At 40.6% G+C, this 26,614-nt stretch overlaps 1 protein-coding gene across 2 annotated transcripts; it reads left to right on the top strand.

The window, feature by feature from the left end:
- The first annotated feature begins 1,089 nt into the window (after positions 1 to 1,089).
- CCDC174 (coiled-coil domain containing 174) lies at positions 1,090 to 26,108 on the top strand. 2 transcript variants are annotated; one of them, XM_038565559.1, is made up of 11 exons: positions 1,090 to 1,241; positions 3,748 to 3,852; positions 5,073 to 5,173; positions 9,604 to 9,662; positions 11,858 to 12,035; positions 15,281 to 15,376; positions 16,383 to 16,525; positions 16,896 to 16,990; positions 20,071 to 20,203; positions 21,872 to 22,018; positions 23,310 to 26,108. In XM_038565559.1, exons 1-11 carry the CDS (start codon positions 1,200 to 1,202, stop codon positions 23,606 to 23,608), a joined length of 1,398 nt encoding a protein of 465 aa, XP_038421487.1. In that variant the 5' UTR covers positions 1,090 to 1,199; the 3' UTR covers positions 23,609 to 26,108. The 2 variants fall into 2 exon arrangements, with proteins under 2 accessions (XP_038421487.1, XP_038421488.1); XM_038565560.1 differs by having other exon boundaries at positions 21,896 to 22,018.
- The last annotated feature ends 506 nt before the right edge of the window (positions 26,109 to 26,614 follow it).

Below are 26,614 nucleotides of genomic sequence, written 5' to 3' on the forward strand. Positions count from 1 at the left end.
TCGTGTGGACCGAGCCCTTAACCTGTGGGATCTGAGGCTAGCTCCGATTAGATAATGTCAGATGGATTTGAATTGTAGGACACGGGTGCCACTGGAGAATTGCTTGGTGGTGTGGGAAAACCCACACACGTTGAACTGAGGTGCAGAACACTACAAGGCCGGAGTCCAGGTACGGTGGTGCTGCACCCCTTCCAGAGGTTCTAGAGCAGGGTTTGTCTTTTCCTTCCGGAGGCTGCGCGCGTCCCCTAGCACAAGGTCGTGGTCCTTCCGCCTCCCTTACCAGCACTCTTGAGGACATTGGGCCAGCCAGATAATCTCCCATCTGAAGATCTGTAATTTAATCATGTCTGCGAATTCCCCTTTGCCAGAGGAGGTAACATATTCAGAGGTTCTGGGGACTACTAAGGGTGGACATCTTTGGCGGGGAGGGTTATCAGTCTGTCTAACCCAGATCATTAACATTTTTATCAAGACGAGCTCGCTTGACTCATCTCACTCTCGTTAAATCTCACGAAGTAGATACCATTTTATTCCCCGTTGGAAAATGAGGCACAGAGAAGTGAAGTAACTTTCCCAAAGTCACGTAGCCAGAAAACTGGCCCCTGGAGCTCATGTTCTTATCAGCCGAACTCTGTAAGGTGGCACGTGGTAAGCACTATATTAATGTTACCTATTACTGTTATTTCTACCAAGATTAATATAAAAATCTTGATCACATAAGTTAACATGTGAGAAGCGCCACACAACGCCGGTCGTACTGCGGGTCTTCAAGTGTCATTTAGATCTTTCCAGTCCTACCAAGCCATCTTTCTCTTCATCACCAAGAGGGTTTGGGCTCATTACGCCCTCCCCAACATGGCGCCCTCCCCGCCCCCAATCCATACCACTCAAGATGGCGCCCGTTGCGCTGAAATCCACTTCCGCCCTTCTCAAGATGGCGCCAACACCAAGTCCTTGTTAACCTTCCTCTCTATTCAGATTCAGGACGGTCTTACCTTAACACTGGGCATTCTTTGACTCTCTCAAAATGGTGGCAGGCGCACGACGCACAACACCCGGACCTTTCCAAGATGGCGCCAGAGTCGTAAACTCTCGTCGCTGTTCTAACAGGCACTTCCGGTGGTGCCGATCGCGGGCGTTTGCGGCCCGCGGGAGGCCGTTCCGGGTCGCGCTTTGCGCTCGGACGCTCGGGCGCCACGATGGACCGGAGGAAAAAGCCCTTGGATGTTACGGCCTCCTCGGTGAGTGCGGGTACACTGATGCCACGGGGCTCCGAGTTCTCCTCCCCTCCACCACACAAGCATCTCGACCTTGTTTCTTCCGTGCGGAGACCCAACCCGGCCTTCCCTCAAACAGCTGGGACCCGGCTGTCCCGGCTGCGGCCCCGGGCCCACTTCCTGACCTGCAGGACCCTGTGTCTGGCCTCTCCCTCGGACGTGCCCTTGGACCACGAGGCCCTCTAGATCCAGCCCTGACGGGTGTTGCCCCCCTCAAGAATGTCGCTGCCTCGCTGTGCGACAGCCGTGCCCGGCGTCCGGGCCAGCCTGGTCTCCCCCGCTTGCTGCGCAGACCCGGCCCCGGTCCTCGCTTCCTTTCCGGGCTGGGGACCAGCAGGGTCCTCGCCGGGATCCGAGAGCGCCCGGCGTCCCGGCCAGGAGTTACCAGTTGGTCTCGCACCCGCGGGTCTAGCCGGATGTGAGCGGTTTCATGAAACCAGCTGCTCGTAGGAAGAAACCTGCCGAGTACGAGCCTGTGCACTACTCATTGATCGTCTCGGCTGCTTTAAAGAGCAGGTGCTATTAATATCCCTGGTCTGAGGTTCTTTTTTTTTTTTTTTTTTTTTAAGGTTTTATTAATTCATGAGACACACACACATGCAGAGGGAGACACGGGCTCCGTGCAGGGAGCCCGATGTGGGACTCGATCCTGGGATCACGACCTGAGCCCAAGGCCGACCCTCAACCACTGAGCCACCCAGGCGCCCCAGATCCCTGTTTTATAGCTGATAAATCCGAGGCCCAGTAAGGGAGCGTGGCTTTCCCCAGCTTGACATACAGAATTCTTAGTGTTAGAACTGTTGCACTCGAGGCTCTTTGTCTCCAAACCACTGCCTTTTCTGTTACATTGGAGCAAATTGCCTAATCTTATTTGATCTTCAATTTACTGTAAATTGAGGCAGGCGCTCAACTGCTGAGCCACCCAGGGATCCCAGTATCTTCATTTTAAAACTCAAAAATAGTCGTAGAAGGTATCCCTGGGTGGCGCAGCGGTTTGGCGCCTGCCTTTGGCCCAGGGCGCGATCCTGGAGACCCGGGATCGAATCCCACATCGGGCTACCAGTGCATGTAGCCTGCTTCTCCCTCTGCCTGTGTCTCTGCCTCTCTCTCTCTCTCTCTCTGTGACTATCATAAATAAATAAAAATTTAAAAAAAAAGTCGTAGAAGAGGAAAATGTGTGGCTAGAAAATCGTTGTGGTTAAGAAGGCTTAGAAGGGGGACTAAAGTTTTTGTGTTTAGAAATTTAAAATATTAAATATTAGGTCCTGGGATGAAACTGTCCTTATTAAATCCCTACAACAGCTGCTTTTAGATTGATGTCTTCCAAAATAGAAATCATTGAACTCAGTCATTTTGATTTCCCTTAAAACTCAGTCTGTGATGCTGTGCTTTGTAAGTATCTAATTTATAGGGAGTTGGATCTGGACTTTTCATTTTATCTTTCTTTGCAGAGTAGACAGTGCTGATTGGTACAAGTGAGAGGTAGTTCACCCCAACTTCCCTGTTCGCTTTGCCCTGGCCTTTGCTGTTCTTGAACTGTATGATTCAGCTAAACTTCCAATTTCTAGAACATGCATAAATTTGGAGTTCTTCTCATTCACTCAGACCATGTTATTTCTAGCTGTTGAAATCTTGTCTTTTTTTACTAAGTACTCTCTATACCCAACATGGGGTTCAAACTCGCGACCCTCAAATCATCAAGAGTCTTCTGAGCCACCCAGGAGCCTCTTTCGCACCTTTTAAGGCTCAGCTCAGAGTTGTCTCTGATCATTCTGGACAGAAGGAAATGCTCCTGTAGCTGAACTTTTATGCTGCTTTCTTCACCCTCACCCCTGTTTTAAAGGTTTTATTTTTAAGTAATTTCTACACACAATGTGGGGCTGGAACTCACAACCCCAAATCAAGTCTCATGCTGCACTGACTGAGCCAGTCAGGTGCCCCTGTTTTCTTCTGCTCTTAAAGTCTTTATTACATTTTACTGGTATTATAAGTTACCCTTTTTTTATTAGATTTTAACTGTTTGAGGCAAGAGTGTATCTATTTCATGTTTGTATCCTGTTCTTCAGCGCTCAGTTACTGGGCAAAGATATTTTTCTGCAGAAATAATAAATTTTGAAGATTAAGAGAGGTTACAGTATGAAAAAGCCAAGTACGGTGTCAGGCAGAGAGAAGGGGTTTGTTCAGTGTTGTAATTTCAATCTGAATCCAACAGATGCAGACTTCATTTACTTTGCCAATCACTTTCCCCTTAGTCCAGTGTTGAAGATTAGAAATACATTGCCAGCAGAGCTGGAATGCAATAGGACTTGGTTTTACTTTGTACTGGATTCTACATTCAGACATTTAATTTTCTACCTATTTTTGTCCATTAATGGGAACTTTAAATCTTGCTTTGAGAATTACAATAATTTGGAAATCTAGTCACTCGTTAGAATTAATTACATGTCTTTGCTTATTTGTTTTGTTCTAGTTGGTAGATCTTAAAGCCGAACTCTTCCGAAAACAAGAAGAATTCAAACAAGAAAAGCTTCTGAAAGACTCTGGAGTTTTGGGAAAACCAAAAACAACTATTAAGGTAAAAATAAGATATAGTTTTCTCCATCAGTTCCAAATATGGGGAAATTGTACCCTACTTAGCTTTTTTGAAAGTGTCCTGGCCTCTGCTACATATAAAATTTAGGGGAAAATCCCTTTCTTGTAGCTGAACATCTGCATAAAGTGTTTTATATTAGAATAGAAATTAGAGCATTTAAAAGCATATTTTAAATTTTTTTTAAGATTTTATTATTTATTCATTCATGAGAGACACACAGAGAGAGGCAGAGATAGAGGGAGAAGGGACCCCGATGTGGGACTTGGTCCTAGGACCCCAGGATCATGACCTGAGCAGATGCTCAACCACTGAGCTGCCCAGGTACCCCTAAAAACACATTTTTTTTTTTTTTAATTTTTATTTACTTATGATAGTCACACACAGAGAGAGAGAGAGAGAGGCAGAGACACAGGCAGAGGGAGAAGCAGGCTCCATGCACCGGGAGCCCGACGTGGGATTCGATCCCGGGTCTCCAGGATCGCGCCCTGGGCCAAAGGCAGGCGCCAAACCGCTGCGCCACCCAGGGTTCCCCTAAAAACACATTTTAATACAATTACTCAGCACTTCTTTTTTGGAAAGTGCATGTTTTAGTTGATGGTTTGTGTACATTCTTGTGGAAGATCAGCTGTATAGGTATTATTAATCCAAACAGATAAGCAATTAGATGATACAGTAATACAGTAGAAAATATCAGGATCTTTAAGAGCTGTGAATGGTGTGCTAATTTTATAGGTAATGGTGTTTATCACTTCTATTATAACATTTTTTGAATTAAATTGTAATCATTCAGGGGATAAAAGATATGTAACTGTGCAGTTATGTAAAGGAATTCTTTTTTTTTTTTTTTTTTTAAAGATTTTATTTATTCATGAGAGACAGAGAAAGAGGCAGAGACATAGGCAGAGGGAGAAGCAGGCTCCATGCAGGAAGGCTGATGTGGTACTTGATCCTGGGACTACAGGATTACGCCCTGGGCTGAAGGCAGGCACTCAACCACTGAACCACCCAGGGATCCCTGTTAAAGAATTCTTTATATAATTTAGGGATTTTTTTTTTCCCTTTAGCTCCAGCTTCTTCTTATACAGTCTATTTGCACGACGTAAGTTGGCTGTTGGATCTAATCTGCTTTTTTTTCTTCTGAAAGGATTTTATTGCAATCACTTGGTATTTCTGTTTTGTCTTTTGAAATAAATATGCTGCAGAAACCAAGTATCTGGAGCAAACAGAATGCAGGAGTTTCAAATCGAGCTGAGAAGGATGCAGAACAGAAGATTGAGGAACAGAAGACTTTAGACAAAGCAAGGTAACGTTAAGCTTTACTCACTGTAGTTACTTCTGAGGCTATCCAGGCAAAGAGAGTTCTCTTTTTATGCTTCTGGATTTACAGTTTTAATTTTGTCATCTTTGGGATCCCTGGGTGGCGCAGCGGTTTGGCGCCTGCCTTTGGCCCAGGGCGCAATCCTGGAGACCCGGGATCAAATCCCACATCGGGCTCCCAGTGCATGGAGCCTGCTTCTCCCTCTGTCTGTGTCTCTGCCTCTCTCTCTCTCTCTCTCTCTCTCTCTCTCTCTCTCTCTGTGACTATCATAAATTTAAAAAAAAAATTTGTCATCTTTTCAGTCAAATACTCTACAAACATAAAATAGACTCTAAAAAGAATATAGTTTGTAGATGTATTTATAGTCTTATAAGAAGGGAAGACATAATCTCAGTCTGAAAGATGAAACAGTCCCACTTTGAGCCTTTGTTAGGCACTAAAATTATCAACAAGTGTTTCAGAAGTGTCCCTTGGTGGTGTGGCTCTGGGCTACTAGGTAGTATGACAGTAGCATTTAGAAACTAAATTTCTCCCTAGCGTTTTATTTTGAAAAACTTGAAAACTACAGAATAATTGAAAGAAGAGTACAATGAATCTTCTAATACTCTTTACCTAAGCTCATGAATTAATGATTTTCCACATTTACTTTTCCTTTTTTTCTTTCTCTCTCCTCTTTGTATGTATGTAGAGAAACTTTGTTAAACATCATGCCTCAAAATGTTTCACTATGTATCTCCTAAGAACAAGGACATTCTCCTACATAACCATATTCTGCCATACCCAAGAAATTTAACACTAATAAAATAGTGTTAAATAGTTTATTATATGGTCTATAGGCAAAGTTACCAATTATTCTGGTACACTTGAGTCCTTTATAGTTTGTTTTTTTTTTAATTCAATCTAGAATTAAAAGATTGCATGTTGCATTTAGTTTTCATATTTTTCTTTCCTTTTTTAACAGGGAGAAATTTTGTTTATAGCATGACTTTTTTTTTTTTTAAGTTTATTTATTTATTTATTTTTGTAGTTATCTCTATACCTGCTGTGGGCCTCGAACTCACAACCTCGACATTTAGAGTTGTATACTCCTCTGACTGAGCCAGCCAGGCATGCCAGATGGCATATTTCTTTAGCCTCTTTTAATCTAGAATAATTCTCATGCCTTTTTGTTGTCTGTTATACCATAGCTATTCTTGAAGAGCTTAGGCCTGTTGATCTGCAGTGTCCCACAATCTGATTAGAGTCCTATTAGCTGCTTTTGGTTAAGAATATGATGTAGGTGACGTGTCGTTCCTGTTAGATGACAGCAAGAGGTTCACAGTGTCTGTTTGAATTGTTATTTGTGATGAAGTGTGATCACTTGATTAAGATAGGCCTGCTAGGTTTTTCCACTGTAAAGATGCTCTTCCTCATTTGTAATTAATGATAATCTAAGGAGGGAAACTCTGAGACTATGCATATCTTGTTCACCAATATCTTTCCACATACTTATTACGTTGGTGGTTTCAAAGTGATTATTTTTCTAATTATTTTCTAAACTATCCATCTTTATTTTTTCATTCCATTTATTAGGTGGCATTCTTCCATAAAGAGGAACTCTCCCTTATTTGCAGTATCACCCTCGACTGAGAGAGAATCCCAAGTTTTAGTATCTGTCATGACTCATTGCTTTTGGATCCTTGTGTAATAAAAACTCTGCAGTTGCAGACAGTGGTCATTAAGGTTGCTCAGCTCTTTCTGGGTCTGAAAAAAAGAGGCAGAATATTAGTGCATTTGGGGGATTGTTTTTCTTGGCATTTGACCTGTTCCCAGCAGACACACATTATGTTATTTACAAAAATGTAATAAATATATATATTAGTATAATATATAATAAACATATTTAACATACAAAACATGTTAATTTTTGAGACATCTCTCTCACCTCCTGGACATATTATCAGAATTCCAATTTGTTGAAGGGTACTGTAATTTTTTATTTTTTATAAATGTATAAACTCGGCATAACAGTTTTCCTGGGTACTTTGCTGTGGTTTTTTTCTATCCAGTAATCTGTTACATAATACTTGGGCTTCACTGTGCTTGTGAGGAGTCTAGTCTTTCCTTGGTCTGTGTCTCCCCAGAGCTCAAAACAAGCAGGGACAGTCCCATGAGGATGTATGGCCTTGGGCAAGTTACTTCTCCATTGAGACTTTGCTTATCTATGAAGTGAGGTGGTTCATACTCAGCTCATGGAGCTTTTCAGAAGATTAAAGGAGATACATAGTGTCTGGCACCCAGTGGTTCCAGATAAGTGTCCCATACTCTTGCCCTCTGCATTCTTTCTTACTCGATTGAAGTAATTCTTCTCGGAAGTCTCTAACGACTTCCTCATCTGCTAAATCCAGTGGCCATTTCTCTGACATCTTCCTTGATCTCCATTACTGGTTTGCAGACTCTTCTGCTCTCTTCTTTCTGTTGCTGCATCCAGACTCTTTACCCTTTTCTCACCTGTTCTTATACCTGTCTTTGTCCTTACTTTGTGCCCCTCTCCCCTTTGCTCAGCATCCTCTGCTGCTCTGGTCTCTACTTGAACATACCAAGTTCATTCCCGCTCCCTCTTTTTTCTGCCTCACTTGCTTTCTTCCCACGATCCTCTCATGGTTGGCTTTTCGCTCTATAAGCCTTAGCTCAAATGTCACCTTCGAAGAGGTTTCTGCAGGCTACTTTTTCTAGCTTAGTGTCCTCTTGGTTACTCCGTCCTGATGCCTGCTTTTTGTGTTTTTTTTTTTTTTTAATTTTTTTAAAGTTGTATTTTCATTAACACAGCAAGATTCTATAATGACACAGGTTATTACATTAAGCCCCCTCTGAAATAGAGCAAATTAACCTTTTGGAAGTGGAAGGGCCTCCAGGGATGACAGCTGCTTTTATTTCCTTTCCTTCACAGCACTTGTCTAAAATCCTCATTCTCATTGATTTATTATCCATCCTTCTCCCTTTCTATAACAAAAACTCTGTGAGCCTGGGGACTTTGTCTTATTAACTGCTGAGCCCTCAGCACCTGAAACCATGCTTGGTGCAGAGGAGGTGTGGAAGCAGTACTTGTTGAATGAATGTGTAAAACAGGAGAGGAATCTTTCTGACCTAGACAATAAGCAGATGACATAACCGATGGCATGCTTTCGTTTGTGATCTAGTTACTTTCTGTGACCACCCTAAGAAGCAGTGCTGTTTTTTTCATCTATTATAAATTTTGAAATTGGGAGATACAAGAGAGGTGAAGTAATCTGTTTCAGAACACATAGCCGTGTGACCAAGGGACTTTATTGTCCAAGGACACCATTAGATATGAAATTTTCCATTATGATTAAGTGTGATTCTTCACAAGCTAAAGCTCAGATGACCCCTTTGGGACTTTTCTTTACCATCATTAAGTATTTCTAGAATAAAGAATTACCAGCTGTCTTACTTGGTCTGTGCCCACTAAAAAATAAATGTCACCAGAATTAATGTGAGCAGAGAGGCTACTTTATGGAAATACCAGGGTTGATGTTTGTTTTTTGTTAGTTTGTGTCATGAATAAATTACTCATGTTCTGTATAAAACAGTCATATTTAAAAAAAATTTTTTTTAAATTTTTACTTATTTATGATAGTCACAGAGAGAGAGAGAGAGAGAGAGAGAGAGGCAGAGACACAGGCAGAGGGAGAAGCAGGCTCCATGCACCGGGAGCCTGATGTGGGATTCGATCCCGGGTCTCCAGGATTGCGCCCTGGGCCAAAGGCAGGTGCCAAACCGCTGCGCCACCCAGGGATCTCAAAACAGACATATTTTTAACAGACTTCTAAGAAGTTGGTCTTTAGCCTCCTTAGAGAAGCCTAATAAATCATGGATGACCAGGGACCCTTGTCTGAAAACAGTAATGCGGAGTTACATTGAATTTGGTGATCCATTTGGAAGGTTGTATACAGAAAATGTTTTTGTTTAGGCACCTCTCTTTCTCTCTCTCTTTTTAAACTTAGGTTGCACTTGGCATTTGCATCTGAAATCTTACTTCATTATTTTCAGATACTGATTGAGTGAGAACTTGTGCCAGGTATCATTTTAGGCACTGGGATACAGTCATCAATAAGAGAAACATGGGCCTGTTTTTTTATCTAAATTTTAAAAATTTTATTTAAATTAGATTTTCCAGCATATAGTATAACACCCAGTGTTCATCTTATTGTGTGACATGAGCCTGTTCCTATGGAACTTATATTTAGTCAGCAAAGTGGGCATCACTAGGTCTGAGGATCCCCTCAGAGTGGGGTGGTCAGCTCCAGTTACAGCCACTTCCTCATCAGACTAGGCCTATTGTGCAGGTTGCAGCAGTCAGGCAGCCTTAGTAGCTAATGTTAGACCATTTCTAATGCTGTCTGTTTTTCTCCTAGGGAGAAATTGGAAGAAAAAGCCAAATTATATGAAAAAATGACTAAAGGAGACTTTATAGGTAAATATAATAATTTATTTATACTTTTCTATTTTCTCAAATTCCTACAGACCTGTAGTATTTTGTTATTTGTTAGAATAACTAAGAATGGGAAGGAAATTTAAGGATTAATACGGGTTACTTTCTGTGCTGGCACAGAGACAAGAAAATCCACAATAATTGTTGATTGCTCAGTGTGTGCCAGGCCACATGTTAGTTGCTATGAGGGAACAAACAAGAACAGTATAAGCCAGAGTCTCTGCCTCTGCCCTCAAAGGAATTGTCATCAATGGAGAACAATGGCATAGAACAACGCAAAGGTAGGAAACGAGATCTTAAATAGACTACCATTATAAACCATTATGGCTATGTGGAAAAGAAGACGGGGGAGTTATGGGTATATCAAGGGGTATATCAAGTTATGTTTCCTTTTCCCTATTTTATATTTTTTCTGTGATGTGCCTATAATGCTTCTAAAATAATAAAAAGATCCCCCTTTCCTCACACTCTCCAGAAAAAATCCAGCCTACAATTAGATGACATTAGAAGAGATTTTACAAGGCAGTGCATAATTCATCGCCAAAAGGCATGTGGGGAAGTCTTTAGGGAGAAGGTAGGCTCTGATAGGGTCTTAAAGGCTTTGGATAGCTGGAGAAAGGGATTCTGCAGGGAGAGTGTGGTGGGAGCAGATCGGCAGAGGAAGTAGAGGGCCAGTGTTGGCAGGACAGACTACGTGGCTAGGGGAGGGGACAGTGGGACAGTAGAAGAGAGGCAGGGCTGGAACCCTGGTCATTAGCTCCCCAGACAGTCCCAACTCCCTCTTCCTGGGTAGCAGAAGCATGTTTCCTGCATGGCAGGGAGCCCAGTGTAGGAGAGTCAGTCACTCTGAAAGCTGGGGGACATGGGGAGTGGTCATGTCTTCCTGAAGAAGCAGCAGGGTGTCTGTTAACCAGAAGGCCTCACTATTATGTGGTTTCATAACTTTGCTCTGGGAAATACATCTCTTTTCCATGTGAGTTATTTTGTGGCTTTAAAAAAATTAAAGCCTTCTACTTTATTCAAACTTGACTCTGTTGTTCATCTAGAAATCAGGTCCAAAGGCCTGTGGCTTTGGGGATTTGGTTCTATCCAGAATGGCAGGCCTACCTCCTGATAAGATAGCCCTGCGGGTTTGGGCAATTTGAGTTTTGAAGCCTCAGTTATTCTCCACTCTGTTCTGGGGTTTACCACCAGTACCCGGTGATGTGGAGCCTAGTATCTACTCCATACAGATTATTGCTGTTCTCAGAGAAAAACTGAAGTGACTATAATACCCAGCGTAGTGAAACTTCATGTAAATGTAATTGTAAGTACGTCAACTATCCTGGGTTAAATTAAAATTGTGGATGGTTACTTAACCTTCAGTGTATTATTTATTTGTTTAAAGATTTTATTTATTAGAGTGAGTGCGCAAGCATGGGGAAGGGCAGAGGGAGAGGGAGAAGCAGGCTTCCCACTGAGCAGGGAGCCCAATGCAGGGCTTGTTCCCAGAAGCCTGGGATCATGACTCAAGCCAAAGACAGATACTTGACCAGCTGAGCTACCCAGGCATCCCTCTCCTCAGTGTATGTTTTAGCCCAAGCAGATCACAAGCCACATGTCTCTGTGTGCCCCACAGATCCCTGGCACCATGCCTTGCCTGAAAGTGGTGTTCATTGGTTTGAAAAGAATTCAAATGACTTCTTTTACCCTATATTATGATCCTTAAACATCATACTACAACAATAGTCCCTTGATTAGGGAGGTATATATAGCAATAAAGGTTTATTGCTCTAGTCTGGCAACATGAGCAATGCAATTCTCCTTCTGCATTATGTCATTGGTTGTGTGAGTCTCTTGAAATCAAATGGTTTTATCTTAAAATTGCATTCTGACACTATATTGCTCACTCATTATATTGATGAGGCAATAGAAAACTTTAAGCTCTTTTAAGATTTTTTTGTGTGGTCATGTGTTTCTGATGGCCTATTTGCAGCTTTCATGTCAGGTCCCGTGGTGGCTCTGTGTCTTTGAATTGTTCTGGGGATGCTGGGGGTGGTGGATGCATCGACTAGTGAACCATCCAGGGACGATGTAGCTGCCCAGCAGTGAATGTGACTGCTTCATATCAATTCCATATGTGGTTTGCCTCTTTGAAAATAATGTGAAAAATCTGAAAATTGATTTTTCTCTCTTAGATGAAGAAGTGGAAGATATGTACCTTGTGGATTTCACACAGAAGATCATAGACAAACATAAAGAAATGGAGGTGTTTGGTGCCAATAGAGATTCTAGAAAGGCAGGAGAAAGAGACGATGATGAAGAAAATCTTTCTGAAAAAGATATACCTCCTCCCCAGGACCCCAGTGAAGAATGGTTGGTAGTAATGATACAATTTGGTCATGTGAACATTCTAAGATTTGCATTTACTTTTTTTTTTTTTTTTTAAGTAATCTCTATGCCCAACACGGGCTTGAACTCATGACCCCAAGATCAAGAGTCCCTTGCTCTATTGACTGAGCCAGCCAGGAGCCCTGACTTGTGTTTACTTTCCAAAAGTATATCAAACCATTTCTCCTTATTCTTCCTCAGTTTTCTTTCTTTTAATATTGGATTTACAGATACAGAAACAGTAACTCCAAAGAAGAAATAGTTATAAGACTGAGCCAAATGCAGAAGGCATTAATACACTTGCTTTGTTGGTGTGGAAGAGTTGTTTAGACTCTCAAAGCATGTTCCTTTGTTACCCAGGCTGCTGCCTATGTCATTATTCAGGCATTGTGGAGAGTCACTGTCTAGCTGGTGGTAATGTTCATTTCCCAGAGAAGAGGCAGACAGAGCTGGTCCAGGAAACCTTACTTTGGCTGGGACATTTTCTGGCAGTGTGATACAGGCATTGTGGATCTTGGACCTGCATAGCCCTGGATCCATCTTTCACTGGCAGTATGACCTTGATCAAGTTCCATCCTTGCTAAGGGTCAGTTTCCTCACCTGTAAAACAGATAATGAAGCCTGGTTTCCCTGACTGTTTGCCTTAAACTCCCTTTAGCAAATAAGAATATTCTAAGTTACCCAAGAAACTGCTGTCTGTGGAGTATAAGCAGATATTTGGTAAACTTTTATTGAAATTGTCCCAAATTCTATCTATGTAGAGGTGAATGATGGGGAAGCCAAACTTGTCTTTTCCTTATGAGACCAATAAATACATCAATAAGTATAAAGAGAACAGAATGGAAATTCCTTTCTAATGATTTTCTGTACTTAACACTTGTATTCAGACTGGGAATAACCCTACCTGCCCACCCTCTGCTTATGCAGAGCCCACCCATCTTCCCTTCCAGGCTCAGATATCCTCATTATTGGGGTCTTTGTTAGGAACTGCTGAGGGTGGTTTGTAGCACTTTTGTCAGCTATTGGCCCTGCTGGCAGGAGTCATTTATGAATGTAAGAGGAGCAGTGCCAGCTACGAGCATCACAGGGACCGCACATCTTCATACTACTTAGGGTGCCCACAGTGGTCCAGAAATAACATTCACATTGGGATAGAACAGCTGTTTTCATATCTGCTTTCTAAAAATAAATATTTTGGCAAGATTTTCTGGCTGCATACTTGCTACAAGCAACCCAAAGAGAAGCACATACAATGCAGTCTCTTCCATTGATGCTTTTCCTCATCATTTCTAGTGTGAGTGATTTTTCCCTCATCTGGACTCTAGTAGCACTTGGATACACTTCCAGCTCTTTTAGGTCTTACCTTTTCCTTATTGTTGACATACAACTGGCCTTGTTACCAGAAAAAAGATTTGAGAAAAACTTTAGGTACTTTCTATATCCTCCCTGCTGTTGTCAGGAAATGTTTCATGGGCACGTGCTTTAGCTTCCCCCTGGAGCTCTTTGAAGATGGCATGACTCTGAGCCCCCCTTTATTACTTACACCTCAAGTAATTGTTTCCTTGGAGCTTGCTCAGTGATTGCTGATTACATAGAGCACTTGCTGACTACTTACTGTCTTGCCACTTCTGTTTTGATGGGATCTGTACATTTTAGAGACCTTCTTCAGAAACAGAATAGCCTATGATTGCTTTTCATAGCAGAAATCTCATCTTGAAAGCTTTAATGTCTTTTTTTTTTTTCTTACTAATGCCTGTATGATTACAAGCAATTTGTCAGTGATTTGAAGAGTTTGGAGGGCAATTGAAGGTGTCGCATGCCACCATATGGTGAAGGAAGACGCACTGCAAGCAGTTCTAACACTTTTTTTGTTTTTAAATTAAGCTCCAGAACTGTAACTACTTGTAAAATCCTTTTAGTAGTTAAGTTCCAGGTGGTGGAAAGTCTTTCCACAAAAATACTGTAAATAATTACTCAGACCATCTGGCTAGTTGATTTTCTTTTTCTATTCATTAGAAAAAGGGTGGGGGGAGGGGAGGAAGAAAGAAACTGCTTTCTGCATTTGAAGGTTTTATTTCTTATGGTAAGCAGCATTAGGACTATAATAATAGATTCTCAAATATTTAGCTTTCAAATCGTGGGCTAACAATTGGAATCAGCATGTGTAAGAGGAAAGAAACTGCTAACAAAAGCAAAGCACGCACACACACGTGAGACTCTGACCTTGAGTTGCACTAGCAGTACTGACCCCTTTCTGTGTTTTTAGCACCCTGATAAAGGCTGGGACATTCCTTACCCATAATTGAACAATAAAATAATCTGTTGCATCATAGTGCAATTGAAATGTTTTCTGTGAGAATCTGTGCATATTTCCTGTTGTGGGAAGTTGGATTCTTTCATTTTGCCTTGCTGTCTGCCTGGTTCCCCTGGCTGTCTAGTTTGGGCAAAGTTGGAGAGGGAGGAACTAAGTAAAAGGTAATAGACTTGCCCACTCCCAAGATGCTTTTGCAGTACAAGATGTGTGTTGCATGGCTTCCTCTTAATTAATGTGTCCTCAAAATATGTTCTGGTTGGAAAGGACTGTACCAATTAGAAGAAATAAAGGAAAGAATAAGAAGTTAGATTTGGGAAGACTGAGAAGATGAACAAGTTGAGAATGGTACAGAACAAAGTTATTCTGATGCTGACAAAATATGTGGAATTGTCTAAACTAGGTTGGAGTTTAAGTTCTGAGATGTTGCAGCAAGGGTCTGGATGGGGTATTTGTTTTTGAAATCAGAGACATACATGATCAGTCATTTTCTGCAGTGTCTGAACCTAAGATTGGAAAAAGGGCACAATGAGCTGATTGTGTGTCAGCTTTAAACTTTAAAAAGCATGTTTTGTTTTGTTTAAGATTTTATTTATTCATGAGAGACACAGAGAGAGGGACAGAAGCAGAGACAAAGGCAGAGGGAGAAGAGAAGCAGGCTCCATGCAGGGAGCCCGATGTGGGACTTGATCCCGGGACCCCAGGACCATGCCCTGGGCCAAAGGCAGGCACCAAACCGCTGAGCCACCCAGGGATCCCTAAAAAGCATGTTCTTATTGGTGGTAATGGTCTCTCAGGTTGAGAGTTTTTCTTGGTAGTGAGTCTTATATTAATTTTTTTACTGTGCACCAATTCCCTAACTTAGAGAACCATATGTCATGTACAAAGACTTCTTCACATGTTTCCACTTTTATTTCAGGGTGGATTATGTGGATTCCTTAGGGCGATCTCGGCGCTGTATGAAAAAGGATTTGCCAGATTTGCTGGAGATGGACAAAAATCTTCAAGGGAGGCTGTAAGTGTGTGATATGTAAAGGTTTGCCCAGGTCTGAAATGCAGACATGGGGATTGTTTTGTGAGTGAGGCTGCTTTCAGTTCATTATCTTCGATGATATGGTAAGGAGGTTTTTTCTTAACATATAAAAATATTTGCTGAAGTACTCTTTTATGGCTAACATACACACATAATCCACACTCAGGGAACAGCCTAAAGAGTTGATCATCCATACTGTGTAGCTACTAAAAAGGATGAATTGAAGCTATATCTGAATACTTGGAAGAGTGTCTGATATCACAGTAAAAAATATAGAAGGAGCCCATCCAACAAACAAACATCTGTGGAGAAGATATTTAGGAATATATACTTGATTATCCCACAGCAGGTGGGAGCAGAGAGGTGGTTAGTTTATTAACTTTTTCTTTATACATTTTTGTATTTTGAATTAAGGGCCTTATAGCTAGATTTGTTTCTACAGGGCCTAAGACACTTCTAAAAGATAACTTGCTCACATGCTCCAGGGAATAAAATTCCCTTTACTGAGGACAGTTTTTATGAGGAAAATGTTGGGAGAAGATCCACCTTGTCCAGGTCCTTCGGGTTCAGATAGGCCTGGGCTCAACACAAAGAAGGAAGTGTAGAAGCCCTGAGCCATTTGACAGAGGACAGATGGCACTGCCCAGACTGCAGCATTATGCAGCTTCCTTGGCCCTGTACAGGTGACCATGCAAAGGAGGCTCTGGTTCCTCCTCCCGTTTAGCTCAGAACCAGGGTTGGAAGGAAAGTGATTTGTCTCAAGTGCCTAGGCAAGATTTTGTTGTGCTAATGTAACAAGTTGGCTGCTTGATTAAAGAAAGGTGGAAACCATTTATATAGTTTCCCAGTGGTATTGGGTCAGAAACCTCTGTAAGGAACTGTCTTCTTTATCAACTAGAATTGCTTGTCCATGATCCAGTTACTGAACTGAAGCATTGCTGTCTCATGGTTCTTATCTAAAGAGAGTTGTGCTCTGTTCCCCTACTAGTTTTGTTAGTCCTGCTAATGAGAAAACCTTATTATCTGAAGATATGAGAAAAGAACTTCAGCGCCAGCAGTGGGAGGAAGAAGAAAGAGAGGCCTTGAAAAGGCCGATGGGGCCCATACATTATGAAGACATTCGTGAAAATGGTATGATCATCCTGCAGGCTTTAAAATTTTTTTTATATATCTTGAACTAATGGCAAGCATAAAGGGAAAAATTCATAAAACAGCAGCTCTTATGTAGAAATAAAAGATGCTGATTTTGAAATTCAAAATATCCCCATTGTTCACTTCATAGCCTAAAAATTACTCATATTGGGGATATCTTTCTAACAAAGGATGTATTAATCACAAAGAAGGGATTTTTTTTTTTTTGGCTTAGCTGCCCTTTTTTCGTTTGTTTTTAAACTTGTGCCAAATATCACTCTGTTTCCTTTTGTTTTGGCAGGAAGTTAGCCTGAGTCTAATTTATTAATCAGGGAACTCTAATCTTTTGAATAATTTTGACTTCTTTCAGAGGCCCGGCAACTTGGTGTTGGATATTTTGCCTTTGCCCGAGATAAGGAGTTGAGAAACAAGCAGATGAAAACGTTAGAGATGCTGCGTGAACAGGTAAAAATTAAATTCAGAATTGATGTTAAGAAGTATTTGAGAAAAAAAAAGTATTTGAGCAGTTATTTTTTTGTTGGACCATACTACAAAAACAATCTATTTTTTAATTAATTAACTTTTAAAGATCTTATTTGAACGAGAGAGAGAGAGAAAACAAGTGGGGGAAGGGGCAGAGAGAGAGGAAGAAGCAGACTCCCTGCTAAGCAGGGAGCCTGATGCAGGGCTCAATCCCAGGACCCGGAGATCATGATCTGAACCAAAGGCAGATGCTTAACTGACTGAGCCACCAGACATCCCATAATCTGGTTTTTAAATTGATACTCAGAATGGCTTTTTTTAAAAGGTAATGTTATATTTATTAATAGTTAATATTCAGAGCAGTGATGGACAAAAGTGTGTCAAATAAACTTTAAATTTTATTAAAGATTGATATTTCTGATATTTAATAAATACTGATAGAGCCATAAACCAGATATTTTATTATTTCTTTTTAATTGAAGTGTAATTGACACATAACATTATATTAGTTTCAGGTGTACAACAAATTATTCAATATTTGTGTATATTGGGAAATGATCACATTAAGTTTAGTTAATATCCATCATCACATAGTTACAGATTTTTTTTTTCTTATGATGAGAACACTTAAGGTCCACTTTTGGCAGATTTCAAATATGCATTATAGTATTAACTGCGTTTGCCATGCTCTACATTACATCTCCATGACTTGTTTATTTTGTAGCTGCAAGTTTAAATACCTTTTGATTCCCTTCGCTCATTTTGCCCACCCCCCACCCTCACTTCTGTCAACCACCAATCTGTTCTCTGTATCTATAAGCTGGTATTTTGGGATTTATTTTGAGGGTAGAGTTTAGATTCCACGTATAAGTAAGATTATACAGTATGATGATAAGTTCTGTCTGACTTACTTAGCAAAATGCTCGTAAGATCCATCATGTGGTTCAAATGGCAAAATTTCCTTCTTTATTATAGCTGAGTAATTAATACTCTATCCCACATATACATAAACACACATACCTACACTCCTTTATTTATCCACTGATGGACATTTAGGTTGTTCCATATCTTGGCTATTGTACATAATTCTACAGTGAACATGGAGCAGATATCTTTTTGAGTTAGCGTTTTCATTTTCTTCAGATAAATACACAGAAGTGGAATTACTAGATCATATGGTAGTTCTGTTTTTCACTTTTTTGAGGACTTTCCATACTGGTTTCCATTGTTGCTGCACCAGTTTGCATTCCCACCAATAGTGCACAAGGGTTCCCTTTTTTTTACATCCTTGTCAGTATTTGTTGTTTTCTGTCTGATAATAGTCATTCTAACAGGTGTGAGGTGATATCTCACTGTGGTTTTGATTTGCATTCCCTTGATGATTAATGATGTTCAGCATCTATGTGTCTGTTGGCCATCTGTATGTATGTATTCTTTAGAAAAATGTCTGTTTAGGTCATCTGAGGGGTTTTTGTTTTTGTTTTTTTCATCTGCCTGTTTTTTCATTGGATTGATTGTTTTGTAGGTTTTGTCTTTTTTTTTTTTTTTTATTGCATTGTATGAATTCTCTGTATTTTTGGGTATTGACCCTTATCAGATATATGATTTGCAGATATTTTCTCCCATTCAGTATGTTGTCTTTTCATTTTGTTAATGGTTTCCTTTGCTGTGCAGAAGCTTTTGAGTTCAGTGTAATCCCACATGTTAATTTTTACTTTTGTTGCCTTTGCTTTTGGTGTCAAATCCAAAATATCATGGCCAAGACTGATGTTAAGGAGCTTAACTGCCTATATTTTCTTCAAAAAAGTTTTATAGTTTCAAGTCTTATGTTCAAGTCTTTAGTCCATTTTGAGTTAATTTTTGTGTATGGTATAAGCTAGCGGTGAAGTTTCATTCTTTTGCATGTGGCTGTTTTGTCTTCCCAACACTACTTATTAAAGAAATTGTCCTTTTCCCGCTATATATAATTGGGTCTTTTTGTCATAAATTATTTCTGGGCTTTTTTTGTTCCACTGATCTCTGTGTTTGTTTATATGCCAATATCATACTGTTTAATTATTATAGCTTTATAATATAGTTCAAAATCAGGGAGCCTGATGCTTCCAATTTTGTTCGTCTTTCTCAAGGAGGCTTTAGCTCTTCAGGGTCTTTTGTGGTTCCACATAAATTTTAGGGTTGCTTGTTCCTACTATTGTGAAAAACATTTGTTTCAATTTTGTTAGAGATTACATTGAATCTTTAGATTACTTTGGGTAATATGGACATCTTATCAATAGTAATTCTCCCACTCTATAAGCATGCTATATTTTTCCATTTCTTTGTGTCTTCAGTGTCATTCATCATTGCCTTATAGTTTCCCTTGGTTAAATTTATCGTTAAGCATTTTGTTTTTGATATAATCAGAATGTTTTCTTAATTTCCCTTTCTGATAGTTTGTTATTAGCCTATAGAACCGCAACAGATTTGTGATGTTGATTTTGTACCCTGCAATTGCCCTGAAGTCATTTATTCTAGTAGTTTTTGGGTGGTGGCCTTAGGGTTTTCTATATGTAATATCATGTCTTCTGCAAATAGTGACAGTTTTATCACTATTATTTATCAGTATCAATGCCATTATACTTTCATGAAGGTAATTGCTATTCTATTTTGGTGTTTCAGACTTTAAAATTATAGCTGCTCAGAAGTAACTTATGTAACTTTGATGTTTTAAATTTGGTTTTAAATATGGTACTTTTGGAGTGGCCTGGGAAAGAAAATAGAGAGTTATTTAAGGGATTTATTTAAGAGATTAAGGAGTAGAACAGAATTGGTTGGTTTCCTTGAATGTGAAACATTCCAGGATGCTCTGTGAACAGTCGCTAAACTTAGAAAACACTCTAGAGGGCTTGTATAAGAGGACCTCATAAGTCTATGTTTTGGAGACCTCAATGCTAGCTGGCTAGAGGTGGCTTGAAAGTCAATTAATTAGTCTGTTTTTAAAATAAATTATTTCATCCCTTTAAACAGAACTATTGTGAATTTGGCTTACAGTAAATAGTGTTCTAATTTTCTGTTACATACAGACAACAGATCAGAGAACAAAACGAGAGAACATAAAGGAAAAGCGAAAGGCTATGTTAGAAGCAAGACTTGCTAAACTCCGACAAAAAAAGATGAAAAAGTCAAAAGAAGATGGAGCAGAGGAAGAAAATAAAGGTATATTGTGGCTCATGTGTCTGACCTTCAAGAGGAAAAATTTTAGTTCCATTGATGTCCCAACGAATAGGACTGGCAATATGGAAATGAGCCATTTAGTTTTATTCTCTAAGCAAGCAGGGTACCCTCAAAGGTACTGCCAGGAGCAGTTGTTTTATAATCAAAGTGATAAAGAGTGACACTCCAAGGAATTTTTTTATATAGATAAAAAAATTAACAGGACGTTGTGTTACTTTATAGAATGGTGTGGTTTAGTAACTGAGACTTAGAGAAGAGATGTTTTAAAATAAAGTTTAGTTGTGCATACATGTTTTGGACCAATTTTCTTTTGCTATGGATGTATGCTTTTTGGTTATTATACATTAACTTATTTTAAAGAATAAATATATGCACAAAGTCAAAAGAAAGAATTTATGAGTCTGGACGGCTTACGAGAGGTCACACCGTGTGGAAACACTGTTAGATATTGTCCCCCTACAGGCTTGCTGCATGCCGTATGAGTTACCCTAGTCTGGGCTTAGCTGTCCCGACCAAGACCCCTGCATGGACTGGCTCAAACAAGATGGAAGTCTGTTTTCTGTTTTAATGTTTTAGAGCTAGTGTTTTTCCAGGCACATGGTAGCTCTGCCCCAGATCGTCACCTAGTCCCAGCTTCCTCCTTTCTTCCTGCTTCTGCCATTCCCAGAGTGTTGTTCTCCCTGCAGGGCAGACAATTACTCCCCAGCACCTGTTTGTGGTCCTGTCCCAGGGAAGGGGAAAGAGGGGAGAGGAACCAGCTGCTTTAGCAATCTGAAGTGGAAGGCACACACAACCCACATTTACATCCCACTGGCCTGAATGCAGCTGCAGGGGGCTGCAGAATGGCTTGTCCTGTGAGGTGGCCACACCCCCAGCTGAAACTGGGGGCATTCTGTTTCCAAAAGGAGAAGGGGGTATGGGTGTCAGGGGCATATGCCAGCGTCTCCAGCCCTCACAGAAGCCTGTGCCAAGCCCCTTCTGATTCTGAACACAGCTTCGTTTAGCTCTGAAAGGAGACCAGAAACTTTGAAAAGCTGAGAAATCACCTCTGCTGTTTTGTATGATGCTAGGTCCCTGAAACATGTTAAGCGTTGCATACCATTTGTTTTTGCTCTACTCCTGAACATTTGTCATTTTCACAACATGTGAAGTGCCACCACAGCTGTTTTTTAAAAACCCATTTTCTTTAAAAATCTGGCCAAAGGTGAATAGCTTACAGCCTGTTGCCATGCTTCAGCTCTTTATCACCCTAGGTCCCCTTGCTTTATCTGAGACTCTTACTTTAATTGAGTAGGGATTTCTGGTCCTTCAGCTGGTGGTCTGGGGAAGTGAGGTGGCATAGTGGGAAACAGAGACTGAAATCCCTCCAACCTGGGTTTGATCCTGGCTCTTGTCAGTTTCTACCTGTGTAACATTTTTGAGCTTAATTTTCCTCATTTATAAAATGAGAATTCTAATACTGACTTTGTTAGGGTTATGACAAGAATTGTACACTGTTGTATACTTAGTCCACTGCCTGGCCATGGTAGGTGCTCATTTAATACTGATCATTACTTGTACTCTTAAGATTAACGTGTTCTATTTAATTTTTATTTTTAAACTAGCTTTAAGCTTTATTATAATGATGTCTTATTCACTTGCAAAAAATAGATGTTATTGGATCTTTGCCACCAGAACCAGAGGCTGTGCCAGCTCCACGTACTGCTGCCCAGAGTAGCAAAGTAGAAGTCATTGTTCAGGAGAGGAAGGATACCAGGCCCGGAGTGCCCCATGTCCGAGAGTGGGACAGAGGAAAAGGTAAGGGGGGTGAGCTCCAAGGTATAAACCCTTTCCAGTGATGGGCTTTACACAGGAGATTTTTCTAGTTCATCTCAGAATATCATTTTCATGAGTCTTAGTGGCCCCTTGAGGTTTAAGGACTGCTCCAGATCTTCCAGCTGGGTTCTTCGTAGTCCCCAGACACTAGCTGTTTGTAAACAGGAGCACTAGAAAGTGTGATTATGAAAGACCAAGATCAAAATACATCATTTCAAAAGAACAATTTTTTTAGAAGCACCAAGGGAAGTTTTTTAAAATTTGTGCTGCCCTCATGTGGCTTTACAGCTTTGGAATGCCCTTTATCAGGAGCCACTTCTAAAAATCTTTGAAGGTTTGGTGTTTTAAAGTCTTTAGCAGTCTCTTTTGCATTCAGTTGAGGATAGTCTGTGTGCCGCCTTATTAACGTGGATTTGCATGTGGTTGTGTTGGGTCATGCTAAATTTTCTGTAAATACACTGTTGTGCCCACAGCAGCTTCTTGTTGGAGTAGGCTGTGATTTATATCTCTTCAAGTGAGATCATTAGAATAGTACATTAGCTCATGTTGTTGCTGTTAGAGCTGATAAGATCCAACACAGGTAAAGATAGGCAGAAAGGCGAGTGCCTTAGGTTAGTGCTGCTGTTAGAAGGAGAGATGAAACACCAAATGAAAAAAAAAAAAAAGAAATACCAAATGAGATTTGGGCAGGTATCTTTTTGTGTCTTCTAAAACTCAATAAAGGCCAAAATCTGTGTCTTATGAAGTACCTGCATCATGTCAAGCAAATGATCTGAGGGTTTGATATTTCTTTCTTTTTTTTTATTGTTTATTTATTCATGAGAAACACACAGAGAGAGAGGCAGAGACACAGACAGAGGGAGAAGCAGGCTCCATGCAAGGAGCCCGATGTGGGACTCGATCCTCAGTCTCCAGGATCACACCCTGGGCTGCAGGCGGCACTAAACCACTGCGCCACTGGGGCTGCCCTCTCTATCTTTCAAACACAATTTTAGTGCCTTTTTGGCAATACTTCCAGAACCTACCGGCCTTCTCCACAGAGCCTTCCTTGAATTTTTCCCCATCTGGAAGTAGACACTCCCTTTTCTTACCCTGCTTCCTTATATTTTTGTAGGCATTATGTAGAGCTTGTATTATGGTATTGCTATCCTTATTCTCCAGAGAACGGGAGTTGGCTTTTAAGAAATGTATATAATAATTGAAAAATAATAACAGTAAAAATTCAACTGGTTCGGTAATCAGTTCTGATAATATTCTTTCTTATTTTTATTAGATTTTTCCTTTGGGTTCTGGTCAAAGAGGCAGTCAGATCTCCGGGCCGAGAGAGATCCTGAGTTTGCCCCACCATCAGATTACTTTGTGGGTCAAAAGAGAACTGGTTCCCTTGGTAGCCAGCCATGGAGCAGACCTGCACCAGCACAGAGTGAGCCAGGACAGTGCTCTGGCCAGAACCATGGCCCCAGCTCTTCGCAGACACCTTCAACTCCTGCCCCCAGCAGCCCACCACAAGCCCCTACAGTTACTTTTGAAACTCTGGATGATATGATATCATATTATAAACAAGTGACATGAACTTCAAAAGCATTCTGACTTGGGTCTACACTGTTGATGGTGCCTTCCCCTTCCACATTGAGGAAAATACAACTTTAGAGACTGAATTATACCTTTCTCCTCCTGTTCTTTCCCTAGAAGATACAGACTTCATGTTGGATTTGTCATCAAGGAAGAAAGTGAATGGTACCGTGGGAATTCTGTAGCCACTTGACTGTTCATTTCTTTCTAATTGATAGGAAGACCTATCTGTCTGGATTTATGTGTGAGCTGTCATATATGACCCTGCTGAGGAGCTTGTAACTGTGTTTCGCACCCACTCCCTTGGGTTCTTTAAAGGTTCCTTTCCTTTCCTTTTGCAAATACTAACATGCAGCTCTCTTTGTTCTAAGGATTCAGTTTCCATATAAGTTGATGGAGTATCTGTCAGGAAGCATGTATGCCTGTCAGAATGGCAAATGAGGGGACACTATGTGGACCAGGGTGATCTAGTCTCCAAGAGGACCCTGAAGCTGGTAGACTATTAAGCAATAATACTTAAAATGATGAGAAAGATAAGGGAGGAGAACTTCATAATCCAGAAAGGTAGAAGATGAAGTGACTTCTCTTGTCATCCCATCTTAAATGGTGATTGTCACCACACATGCTTAGTGGGCAATTCACTAAGTGTGTAGAGTGCCCAGGGCCCATGTGGAGGCTGTCGGGCCTAGTCAGAGAGGGAGACATGCCTTAGCTTAAGGGTGAGTTTTTCAGCTGGGCCTGCCTCTCTGCTGCACCCACTGTAGGCCCTCATTACTCTCAGAAGCCATGTCACCTCAGAAGTCTAACTGAAATAGATCTGGGCTGGAGTGAGGCAGGGAGATCCCTTCATCTTTACTAACAAATGAGTTAGTGAGCAGAGCTCCAGAAGCATTTCCTATGCCTGAAAACATCCCATCATCTGCTTGCTGCACCTATGACTTCACAGGTCCAGATAAGCAGGGGGAATTGGCCCATAGGGTTCCTATGGCTGCCTCCCAGGCCAGTGAATCCTGTAGGAACATGCTAGAGCAGATCTTCCAAGTTCCAGAAGGAGCCTGCCCTCCTGTGGGCTCTGATCCACATGGTCTCAGTGGTACTGATGGGGGTGCCCTTATAGATTGCAAACTGGAGCCTAGTGAGGGTACTTGTCCAAGATCATGTGGCATCCAAGCAGCAGTCTGGGAATTAAATGTAGTTTCTTTAGGCTCATGTTTGCTCCAAATTTGATTTTTCCAGTGTCCTCTGCTCTCAGTCTTGTCATTCCAGTATCAAGTAGTACTGGATGAAAATCCCAAATTCTTGCATACTTAATCTCTTAACTCTACGTCAAAGGCAAAGTTGCCTGTCTTAAGGGTCATTCTGTCAGCCTGATCAGGCAAATACCTCTTTTTAAAAATATAATCAACTGACTCAGCCACCTTTTTTGCAGAAATTTAGGATAAGTTGATACTAAAATTCATATGGAATTGAAGATACCCAGGATATTCAAAACAGTCTTGAAAAGGAACAGAGTTGGAGGACTCCTTCCTGATTTCAAGACTTACTACAAAGCTATAGGCATCAAAGCAGTGTTGTACTGACATAGGATAAGCACCTAGAGCCATGGACTAACTTTGAGAGTCCAAAAAGAAATCCATATTTCTGTGGTCAGTGGATATTTGACAGTGGTGCCAAGGCCATCCAATAGGGAAAGAATAATTTCTTCAACAGATCATTTGGGGACAGCTGACTGTCCACATGCAAAAGAATGAATTTGGACCCATAACTCGGGCTATAAACAAAGCCAACTCAATGTCAAAATGGATCGAAGACCTAAACATAGGAACTAAAGCTACAAAACCAACTGAACAGTTGTAGAATAAAGGTAAAGGAGACAGAAAAAAAAATTGGAATACTAGAAAGAAAAAATAGGATATTAGTTATACCAGAATCATAAGAAAAAGATGGAAGAGAAGGAAGAAAACAGACAAATGAGAAAGATGGAAAGAGGGTATGTTTATGAGGTAGGGCAGAAGGATTTGAGAGTCTATTTGTGGAGAAGGGATGGGAAGGCTAGTCTAAGGCAGCAGTAAGCCCAGGCCTGTAGGACCCAGTGGTCACTGGTTATGAGAGGGACCCCCAAATAACCTTTTGTTGTTGGCCAGGGTGGCCCAACTTAGGATGACGAAACAGTCTGCATATCTGCTCATGGTCACTGTCAAGTCTTAGTAAGTCAGATTTTCTCTAGGATTTCAAGACTATAAACATTTCTCGTCCTCTCTTAGCATACAGGTAGTCTAGTGTTTTGTGAGCCCAGTTACATCCTCTTGCCTTTCAGACCCAGAGTTCAAGTGTTAAACCATTCCGGTTTCACCATTTCTTGCGGGCCTGTTTCATATGTGTGTAACCAGCAGATGGCGTGAACATTCTCAAGACTTTTGAAACAGCACTATCCCATTGAAATAGGACATAAGCCCTCATTTTCGGTTTTCTGGGAACCATATTAAAAAAGTGAAATTAACGTTATTGTATACTTTATTTCATCCAGTGTATCCAAAATATTTCGACATTTAATTGCATTAAAAATATCGAGATACTTTTGTATTTCTTTTCACACCAAGAAATACAAAAATACAAGAAATCTGTATATCCACTGATGATACATTTAAATTCAGTTGCTAAATTTTCATCAGGAATACTTGATCTGTGTTTATATTTCCTAGAATATACAGTGAAAAATATTCACACACCTGGGTTTTTCCAAACAAACATTTCTAAGTTTTCCAGTAACCAAATCAAATAGCAATTCTTAATACAATTTTAGTTGCCTTAGTCATGCTAACCACATCTCAGATGCTCAGAAGACTTGAGGCTAGTGCTACTGTCTTGGATAGCACAACTCTGAATGATTTATTTTTTAAATATGCCCTATGGCCTAACTACATATAATCCCCACATTAGTAACTGAAGGATTGATAAACATTCTTCCAGGCATGCATTAAGCATTCAAGATGTTCTTATACCAGT

The sequence above is a fragment of the Canis lupus genome, chromosome 20, assembly GCF_011100685.1.
Source record: "Canis lupus familiaris isolate Mischka breed German Shepherd chromosome 20, alternate assembly UU_Cfam_GSD_1.0, whole genome shotgun sequence".
Taxonomy (NCBI): domain Eukaryota; kingdom Metazoa; phylum Chordata; class Mammalia; order Carnivora; family Canidae; genus Canis; species Canis lupus.